The 11,239-nt window shown below is 38.4% G+C and overlaps 1 protein-coding gene across 2 annotated transcripts; it reads left to right on the top strand.

The window, feature by feature from the left end:
• Window positions 1–1,102: 1,102 nt before the first annotated feature.
• Window positions 1,103–11,033, top strand: rbm11 (RNA binding motif protein 11). 2 transcript variants are annotated; one of them, XM_059542633.1, is made up of 6 exons: window positions 1,103–1,395; window positions 6,898–7,054; window positions 7,141–7,204; window positions 10,435–10,531; window positions 10,671–10,802; window positions 10,891–11,033. In XM_059542633.1, the coding sequence occupies exons 1-6, from the start codon at window positions 1,255–1,257 to the stop codon at window positions 10,987–10,989; spliced, it is 690 nt and encodes a 229-aa protein (XP_059398616.1). In that variant the 5' UTR covers window positions 1,103–1,254; the 3' UTR covers window positions 10,990–11,033. The 2 variants fall into 2 exon arrangements, with proteins under 2 accessions (XP_059398616.1, XP_059398617.1); XM_059542634.1 differs by lacking the exon at window positions 7,141–7,204 and having other exon boundaries at window positions 1,104–1,395; window positions 10,440–10,531.
• The last annotated feature ends 206 nt before the right edge of the window (window positions 11,034–11,239 follow it).

The raw sequence follows: 11,239 nt of genomic DNA, 5'->3' as shown, positions 1-11,239 counted from the left end.
TAAAAGTTAATTAAATATAAAATGCAATGTTTATTATTTTCGCAGCTGTTGCCAATATTTAGTGGATGTAGTCAGGTGATTTATCAGAACCACGACACAAATTATGAACGTTTGAAAACCTCTCCCAGTTCAGATGGAAATGTACATGTTATTTTTAAGCTGTATCTCAATATATTTCAATCCGCAGCTTTCAAGGAGATTTTTAGTGGACGACGTCACTCTACAGAGGTGATTTTTCTCGTATGGATGACGTCACTCCACATAGGCGATTTTTTTAAGTGGATGACGTCACTTGACAAAACCAAAATTAATTTTAAACGGACTTGAACTGATTGGTAAAAACATATTTGTACTGTTTAACAACTGTTTAACAACAACAACAACAACAACAAAAATTAAATAAATAATAAAAAATGATAAATAAATAAAAAAACATTACACCTAGAGTAAAATTTGTTGGAACTCTATTATTGATAATATTAATTGGAAAACTGCTTGGTTAATCCCCTTTAAATATTGTATCAATAAACAAAACTAAAGAAATACATTTAAAAATTTTGCATACCATCTACCCTATTAAATCAACAATTTCAAGATACTCTGATATTGATGGTGAGGTGGTAACACATTTATTAATTTTTTTATTGTAAAATAACCAAAAGGTTTTGGAAGGAATTGGCAGATTTCATTTTTAATTTAGTCAAGGATAAATGCTGTTTTTCTTTAAAGGACATTATTGTGTACTATGAAAATAATGTTAACAAAGGTCTTTAATACATTACTAATTTATTCATATTGCTGGCAAAATTTTATATACATAAACAAAAATGCTTAAACTCATCCCCAATATTTAAGGTATTTTCGCTGAATTTGATTGTTTTATATCTTCATTGAAATTGTTAAAAAACAAAGTCATTAATATGTTTAAAGTATTATGACATTATTTTTAGATCCCCTGTTACTAATTAATGTCACACATTGTATTACACTGACGGTCTTATGCTGTGCTCTGTATGTTATGTGTTCTCTGTTTAATAATAAAATAATCAAAATAAAAAAAGTGAATGACGTCACTCCACACAGGCGATTATCTGAGTGAAAAGTGGCTTCCAACAGCAACAGCACTTGTGAGCGGGATGTTTATCTCTCAGGAATGACGCGTGTTCTGTCGCCCTCTGGTGGCTGACTGCAGCACTGCGCTGTCGCAATCCTCTTCATCACGACAAAACAAAGCGCCCTTATTAACCGGGAAAAATGTCCCAGCGCTTCCGTTCCACAGCCTTTCAGTCGCTTCAGAGCATGTTTGATAGAGACCGAGATCTCGACAAGACGATCCTCGTGGGGAACATCCACAGCTGTGTGACAGAGGAGATTCTGTTCGAGCTGTTCCTGCAGGTGAGCTCATCATCATCATCATCATCATTCACCTGTTCAGAGACTCTTCCAGTGATTATTGATGTGCAGTGTCTGGTTTTCTTGACAAATCTGTTTTTGCAGCCCATATGTCTTTGGCTCATCTACTGGAGTTTACAGCATTAGCTTTTTAGTTATTATTATTGGTGTTATTTAAATTGTGATGGAGTTGGCGATGGGATATTTATTAAACAGAATGGATGAGTAATGAAACTGTAATGGAATATAAAGTCAATGAGGGAGAATGCACATAATTCATGTAAAGGGCTGGGGAGGTTACTTTTAAAATGTATTTCACTACAGATTACAAAATACAAGCTTTAAAAATTAATCAGTAACATATTTTGTTAGATTACTCAGGTTTAATACCTTAAATACCTTAGAATACTTAGAAAAACTTAAACTTTGAAACACAAAAGAACATATTAACTTGATGTCTTGTTTTTAATGCTTTCCGACATCTACCAGCTATAAGATTTGTGTTGTCTTTGCATTTTATTTTTAAGAACATCAATTTTCCACAGAATTTCTATGAACAACAACAAAAAAAAAAATGTTATGTCATTTAAATCTTCCAATTAATATGAATTCAATTTGAAAACAATTATTGGGATTCCGTCCTGTTTCAAGCTGCATTCCAAACTTCAAAGCGAATCCGGACACACCAAACACATAATAAAAGTACCCAGAACAACTGGCACAGTTGTCAAAGTTATACAACAGATTTGTTTAATGAATGGACCAAACTTTAAGTGAAAAAGAGTCGTAAAAGAATTGCGGAGTCAAAATTGACAGGGCTCGTTTCCCATGGTCGCAAGTAATGTTGTTTCAAAATCCCTGGTAGTCCAGGTTTTGGTTGCCCAAAATGAAATAGCCTGAAATAAAAAAAGACATCATCTGAACTTGACTGTGGACAAATCCGCATGATCCGCAAACACTAGCATATCTGGATGTCACGATTCTTTAAACTTACGATGCAATAAAATTCACATACACCATACAATTTTCTTACAATTTATTTATATATTTATTTTTTTACAAAAAGATTTAAGACATAAATGAAAATGTGTCCTTTTATTATTAGACAAAATGCTGCATATTTTGTTTGTGAAATTGAAATGTTAATAAAACTAACTTGAAATTTTAAAACAAATCCTAAATACATCATACAACTAAAAAAAATTCATACAACTAAAAGAAATATTTACATTTAAAAAAAAAATGTCTGTGCTCGATTTTAAATCAGAGGAAACCATTTGAATTACTATCCAAAAAAAAAAGATGCTAAATACATGTTATTTGGATTGTATAATTAAAAAATTTGAAGTAAAAACAAAATGGTCCGATTTTACCTTTGTGAATGAGACAAATGTTACTCTCTGACAGCAGGTGGCACTAATGGAACACCAGATATTTAAAGGCTGCTGCCCCTTTAAGACCGAGTGCACGGATCCAGTATAATAATGCACAGGAGATTTCTTTCTCCACTGTATACATTAATTTAAGACATAACCGACTGTTTATGAGAGTACTTGCAGAGACAATTATTCTGAGGATACGCGAAAGATAAATCAATCATGTTTAAGCACATTGTCGGAAACGCTGCTCTCAGCGTGTGCTTTGAATGAGTGCACGCAAGCTCCGAATGAACATTAAAACGCTTGAATCGGCAAGAGAAACATGTGCAACGATCAACTACGATCCGTTTCACCCTTCAAGCGAGCGAACAACGCAAATCAAATTAGGAATTTTATATCACTATTCAAGATAGCCCGTCGGTCAATGCGGTTATATATTTTGGAAGCCCGACTGGAAAACACAAAAGATTTTGCGAACCCTACACCTCAGATCTATCCAATTTGTGAACCATTGGTTTCCAAACTGGTTTTGGTAATCAAAAGAAATTATTCTTTTAAAAGATTGACTCAAAAGAATCATCTGTTCACGAATCGGATCATGAACTCGCATTACCGAGCCAAAGATGATCTATTATTGAACATTTCGAATGAATAAAGACTTCAAGTTCAACTGTAAAGCACATAAAGCTATCGTTTGACTTCATAAACTTTTATTTCATGCATGATTCATATGGATCTGAATACAAAGTGTGAATTCTAGCAGAATGTATGTGTCATGATGATGAGCATGTATGCATGCTCCCTAGGACTTGCTAAATGAACAGCCTCTCTGATAGAGCTCTGCACGTAGTTTTTTTTTTTTGTTTCAACAGAGAATCAGTCGCTGTATTGGTTGAAATCCCCAAACTGTTTACTTAAATATTAAATCCCTGGTAATCTAAAATACTTTTCAAATGTAACTGTAATCTGTTTACACCTCATTTAAAATGTAATTATAACTAAATACAGTTACTCATTTTGTATTTTAAATACTTAAAGCCGTTACATGTATTTCGTTACTCCCCAGCCATGTCCAGGTATAGTAGCAAGGGGAGACAATAAAGGGGAATTCACAGGAGGAAGGTGGGGATATCTGAGGGCAGAGAAAACACAAGTTTAGTGGAGAGGAGTCTGGCAACTGTTCAGCTGTGTGAACGGTAGATCGGACACCGGAGCACTGGCATGATGAGGGTTTATAGTTGTGGGTGATTGCTGGGTGCAGGTGATCAGTACTCCGGCGATTGAGATCGGGAGTGATTGGGACCAAGTGCAGGTGATGATTGAGGTGGGTGTGATGGTGAATCCCTGACACTACCCCCTCCTCCAGGGGCAGCTCCTGATGCCATGATGCGACTACGAGGGCGACCTCAGCCTCTGGGTGCGGAACGATTTGGATGAACTCGATGGAATTCCTTCAGTAGCATGGGATCCAGGATGTTGTCCCGGGCCACCCAGGAATGCTCCTCTGGTCCATACCCCTCCCAGTAAACCAGGTAATCAAGCAGGGCACCCAGTCACCGCGAGTCCAGCATGTCCTTGACTTGGTATATTGATGGCTGGTCGAGGATCTCCCGAGGACGGGGTTTCTCTGCGGTACCTGGAGTGGCAGGAGAGAAGGGGTAATGAAGGCCGTCTTCCACTTGTCACCTTTTCAGATGCCAATGAGGTTATAGACGCTCCGCAGGTCTAGCTTGGAGAAGATGTGGGCTCCACGCAGTTCCTCAAGGGTGGCAGGGACCAAGGGAAGTGGATAGGGGAGTTTGACTATCTGGGAGTTCGACTGTCTGGGAGTTCAGAGCTCTGTAGTCTATGCAGGGCCGCAAGCCCCCGTCCTTCTTTCCCACAAAGAAGAAGCTTGAGGCAGCAAGTGAGCTGGATGGCTGGATGAATCCCTGATTAAGAGCCGCCTGGATGTATTCCTCCATAGCCTTGCACTCCGGGATGGACAACGGGTACACTCTACCCTTGGGGAGTTTAGCTTCAGGCAGCAGGTTTATGGCACAGTCCCATATCCTATGAGGTGGTAAATTGGTGGCTGCCTGCTTGCTGACAACATCCTGGAACGCCACATAATCCGATGGCATCGTTGGAGCCACATTTGGCTTAGGGCTCACTATGAGCGAGGAAGAAACCTGACGGTGTCCCTCCACAAGCCTGCGATTGCGTTAATTTGCAGATAGTTAGGAAGACTCCATATGCATGGGCTCAGGTACTGGAGGGCAGCTGGCAGGAGAGCCAGATTGTTTAATGGCATCTTCGGTTTGGCAGGGAGCTAGGTGTTGTGAAATGTGGTTGGCTTTCAACATGAAGTTTTCCAGTCCTGTGGAATCCTCATAAAAATCAGCGATCGGCCCTCAAGAGAGCTGCCTCATTCCATCTGCCGCCAGAGTCCAAAATTGAATGTGTACTCACTTGTAGATGTCTCTCCTTGATGCAACCCCAGCAGTTGATCTGTGACTGAGATCTCACCAGTAGCGGAATCAAATACGGACTTCAAGTGATTAGTGAAAGCTTTGTAAGAGTTATTTATAACACTGGACACACCCAGACAGTAGTGAAAACAGAAATGCTACCATAACAAACTTGCAAAAGAAAGCCGCCACATCCAGCTGGTTTCCCCGCATAGGAAGCAGGCAGTGCCATGGGACTGGCGGAGGCATATTGAGGATTGGATGTTGACGCGAGTGTGACACGGAGAAGGTTACCCAGCTCCTGCAGAAGGACTGGGGATCCATAGAATTGTCTGTTGTAGGTCCAGTCTTCTGTCACAAACCAGGGTGGCGACAGAGAGTTGGGAACAAGATGGGATATTTAAACAGAATAGACGAGTAATGAAACCGGGGAATATAAAGTCACTGAGGGAGAAAGCTCAGAGTCCAGCTATAGTAGCAAGGGGAGACAATGAAGGGGAATTCACAGAAGTAAGGTCAAGATATCTGAGGGCAGAGAAAACACAAGTTTAGTAGAGAGGAGTCTGGCAACTGTTTAGCTGTGTGGACGGTAGACCAAACGTCGGAGTACTGGCGTGATGAGGGTTTATAGTTGAAGGTGATTGCTGGGTGTAGGTGCAGCTGATCAGTACTCCGGCGATTGAAATAAGAAGTGTAATAAAATATAATGAAAAATATAAATAAATAACTATGATTACAGTGCAGCATTACCAATCCCAGCTTGTAGACCTGCTCATATTAAAAAAAAAAATATATATATATATATATATAACTTTGCAGCAACAACAGTTTTGAGACCTGCTCAGATTTCGTTATTGTGTTGTCCTGATCTGAATTAAGAGCAAAGGTCTGTTTAAATGCCGACGGGAGCTGTGTTTGAATTACAATTGTTTTTTTCCTAGTTGTAGTGATGTTCACACTCACGTGATGCCTTTTGAAAACCTTAGGCCGGTGACACACTGGCATACTGCACCCGTCAAACATAGTCTATTTTGCCATCAATACTGTTGACGGTGTCCTTTATCAGTAGGCTTTATATTTATGCTCAACATGAAGTATAGATATTGTTGTCGTGAAGACAAGATCCTTGGTCTGTCGGCGGGCTCCCTCTATGTCACCTACAGCAGCAGCAGCGCGCCAGCGCCGCGTCAGGCACGGTTCTGGTGTGTAAAGACACAGAGAACGCGAAGCAGGTGTCACGCACCTGACACGCAGCAGAAACACCACGCTCACGCCACGCAGCCCTTAGAATCAGCTGCAGGGCGGGATTTGCGCTGAACGCGAAGACTTCCGCCACTTAATATGTTCGTTTGGAAACACGAAAATGTATATGTTCCGCAAACAAAATATTGCATTCGGTCATTTGGTACACACTTGCACCGTACGGAAAGCCCTGTACCGAAACGGTCCAATACGAATACACGTACCGTTACACCCCTAATTAGTAGTAGTAGTTTCATCAATGTTTTATTTATTTTTCACAATTTTAATGGTTATATATTTATTATTATTAATGATTTGAATATTTTTCTAATTATGTAGTGTCATTTATAACTGTAAAGGTAATTTACTTGTTTAGTAATTATTATAAAAATTTTAATGTGTGTGTGCTCCTTTTCTCAAACTCATGTTTTCAGGCCGGGCCGGTAGACGAGGTGTGTATCTTCAGAGATGGACAGCAGGCTCTGTATGGATGTGTTTATTATAAGCACGCTGAAGCTGTTCCCTACGCAGTCGAACTTCTCAATGGAATCTGGCTCTATGGGCAGCCAATCAAGTTACAGCGCAAAACCGGTGGGTAACTTCTCCTGTTGACTTGAGGGTGGACACGATATCTTGAACATCCACGATGACAGAATGCTTGTGCTGTGCTATTTTAGATGGACTTTATCATAGAAACGAGGTGTTTTCATACCACACGGGAAACGGACTTATAGCAGACAGGTGTGTCCCATTACAAAAACACTCAGAAGCTTCTGTTGATGGCTGGGTTTGACATGATGGTGATTCTAGTGATCATACGTAAACCCTAACTACAGACTGGAAGGATGTACTTCATTGCTGAGTGTGTAGTATGTTCGTATGCTTATACTCGGATATAAAAAGAAAATATAGCTTTGTGGGTAATATTTGCTCCAAGCATGAACAAATTAACACTTCAGTATATGATTTGGCACACATAAATTATAATATTTCAGACTAGTTAGAACAGAAAACATGATTTGGGCAAGTCTTCCCTTAATGTGGATTGTTTAATGAGGATTTTATCCCTAACGCTTCCTATAAATCACATTACATGTAAGTTACATTTACAACAGTTTAAATTAGTATTAAATGAATGCTGTTCTTTTAAACTTTATGCATCTGCGGATCCTGAAAAATCAAATGTATCACGGTTTCCACACAGATTTTGTGTGGCACAGCTGTTTTTAACATTGATAATAATCAGTGTTGGTCATCTTACTTTAAAAAAGTAATTAGTTACAGTTACAAATTACTTTTCCTAAAATGTAACTGAGTTAGTAACTCAGTTACCACATTGTAAGAGTAAGTTACTCAGCAAAGTAACTGTGACGTTATTTTTTATGTTCCATAATGCTCAGGGTCGCATATGCTCTGTGTTCGGTGCGCACGAGAGAGCCGCGTCTCACAGACAACAACACTGAACCGAGCTCTCCTTCAGGACGTTCGCATCCTCCTGCACCTGAATGAACAAATACAAATCGCAGTTTAAACAAACAGAAAAAGAACGAAAACCGAAAGAGCTCAATTCAGCACCGCGGTGTTCTGGTGTTCAGGGAGCAAGCAGAGACGCGTCTCAAAGTCTTCTTGCTATTGTACCGACAACAAATACAAAGTATGTCAAAATACCCGTCTTGGAAACTGTGTTCGAAAAAGTATGTGGTTATGTCTTAAGTGAAAGTAAAGGGTTGAGAAACAAATCGGATGTGTATCATCGGATACGTTCATTGTCTCATAAAGTGAACGCGCCTAATTTACTAGCTCTGCTGTCAGTGTCTTTAATGTATGAAAATGAAAGTAAATGACTGATCTGTGAAATATTGTACACAAAAATTCTTCATACTGGAGACTACCAGTGAAATTGTATATATACAAGTATAAACAGTATATATTTTATTAGGGACCTGACCATGTTTTGCATGTGTTTCTTTCTTTAATTGCTAATGCAACCTTTTCACACCACAGACTGAACCAAATTAAGCATTGCTTGCTTGGTAACGGTTCAACAAAGTATTGATATTTGTGTAAATATTGTCATACTGACAGTTGTCTGAAGTTTTTGTTGATTCCATTACATATCTTTTTATCAAAGTTATCTGCAATTATCAAGAGGAATTTGTTCTGACACAGTTTAACTCTGAGTTCTTGTCATATTTTATTACCAATTTCTAAACTATAGCAAATAAACTGTGATAATGTGAGAAATGTTGGTTGAATACATTTTGGTTTGACTGTATTTTATTTTACAGTGAAGACTATGCAATGCTATTTTAAATTAGTTTCTGAATTAGACACCTACAAACTTAAAAAACGTAACCATTGGGTAAATAGCACAAATAAATAAATGAATGAATGAACATACAGTACAAATTAAACAATTTCAGACAGGGCCCACTGTACGACCTGCACCAGGGCCATTCTAACCCCAGCTACAAGACGGAGCAATGCACTGTGTGTACTGTAAGAAATAGAACAAGGCATGTGGTTTAAAAGAAGGCAAGTAAAATAAAAAGCACATCTGTATGCAATACAGTTTCATTATTGTTCATTATTATCCAGAGCGGCTTACTATAAATAATTTGTGTGACCAAATCATGTTTTGCGCCAGTAACTGAAAAAGTTAGTAGCGCAAGTGCCACCAGTGGAAAAGGTTAGTTTATATTAACTGATTGAAGAATAAAAACACTATAAGTATTTTAGAAAATGTTGTATTTACTTGAACTCAATAGATTGCAGCCTGCCATATGATATGCATAGAAATAAAACATATAAAAAATAAATATTGAAAATGAAATTCAAATGCAAAAAACCTGGCCATTAGTGCAAATCTCTGTAACTATATATTAGGCCTAACGTTACTGCACAATAAACAGAACACTATCCAACTCTTATGGTGCGAATAGAGCGTCTGGCGCGAGAGATTTCAATGTTAAATCAATGCAAAGACGCGAATAGACAACCTCCGAAAATCAGCGAAACACATTCTTAAATAGACGCTATTTGAGTTTAAAACTTCTACATTCTCGCATGAAATACTTTTAAAACTAGATTTATTCGCGCAAGTCGCGTCTGGTTTGAACCCAGCATTAAATATTCAGTACAGTAACATGTTAGCATGTGTTGATGTGAGGTGGTTCATAAGATTTGAGTTGCTTGAGGCAGACGTGGATAAAGTCTTTTTTCCTGGGCATAGCGTGCATGTTACAGAAACATTCTTGCCTTTAATTCCCGGTACTTCCAGTTCGAGAACGCGATTATCGCTGACTCCGTCTTGTGTTTAGTGGTTGTCAGAGCGTGAGCAGGGCACCGCACACCCAGCCAATCATCATCGGATTTACAACGGTGTCCGGCAGCTGATGTGCAGCCACTAGCCAAAGCATGACACCTCGCACTTTATTCAACCAAATTGTAGAAACGCGACACTACATTCTCAGTAAAGATAACGGCGATGCAATGATGGGAAAAGTAATTAATTAGATTACTCCGTTACTGAAAATTTAACTCCGTTAGTAACGCCGTTATACTTGAACGCCGTTACTCCCAACACTGATAATAATGTTCAGAAATGTTTCTTGAGCAGCAAATCATCATATTAGAATTATTTCTGAAGATCATGAGACACTGAAGACTTGAGTAATGATGCTGAAAATACAGCTGCAGATAGTCACATAAAAAACAGCTGTTTTAGATCATAATAATATATATTTTTTAATTACTGTATTTTTTAACAAATAAATGCAGCCTTGATGAACAAAGGAGACTTCTTTCAGAAACCGACCCCAAACTTTTGAATGGTATTCTTTTTGTAAGAATAGAGATATTTAGCTTGTTGTAATGTCATGTGTCATGTTTTCATTGTTTTTTTTTTTTATATGTGATATTTATTTTGATCTTGTGCACTCCGTTATTTCCTGTCATTGTTTCTCCTACAGTGCAGATGCTGTACAACGGGATGATGTGGTTTTGAATTTAAATCGCAGTCGAGTTGTGGAGATCCAATCTAATGAAGCATACAGCTGGAGTGACATGGTAACATACTAAAAAATAGAATAATAATAACAATAAATAAAAAATATTAATGTATATAAAATATAAATATATATATAATAAAAACTTTATTGTCCTGCATAATAAGTACAGCTCCAGATGTGTGTGTGTGTGTGGTCAGGTGTACAGCAGACGTCTGCAGGTGTGTCCTCCAGCTGTGTGGTTCTTTCCTCCTCTCCAGTTGTGTCCTGGCTCTGGTCACTCATCTGGGACGTCTCTCCACAGGTCAGCCAGCAGCGCAGTGGGTTGTAATGTAAGTGTAGAGAGAAAACATTGAGGAAAAACACCTCATGCAATCCTTACTTAATTTATTGAATATAAACTCTGGATACATGTTTCAGTTTCAGAAGGTGCTGTACGGAGAGCGCTGTATGAGCATCCTGACACCATCTGTTCCTGTGAGCGCTTTTATCAGCTCTGATTCAGACTGCAAGCTCTAAACCAGTCATATCTGTGCATGCTCTAATAAAGCCATCTGAATGCACCCTACTGTCTCTGGAAGTGTTGAAGCACTAGTCCCATTATCTGAAACGTCTTGCACAGAATCTGCTCAGTGATTACAACTTTAATGACTAAATGATTGATTGATGTATTTATCATCTCCAATGACATTTTTATAGAAGTATAAAAGCTCAATGTCACACAAAATGTCACATTTATGTTGGATGATAATTTATAACATCATGCGTT

The sequence above is a fragment of the Carassius carassius genome, chromosome 47, assembly GCF_963082965.1.
Source record: "Carassius carassius chromosome 47, fCarCar2.1, whole genome shotgun sequence".
Taxonomy (NCBI): Eukaryota; Metazoa; Chordata; class Actinopteri; order Cypriniformes; family Cyprinidae; genus Carassius; species Carassius carassius.
Note: the sequence above shows the minus strand (reverse complement) of the source record. Positions and strands in the feature narration are given on the sequence as shown.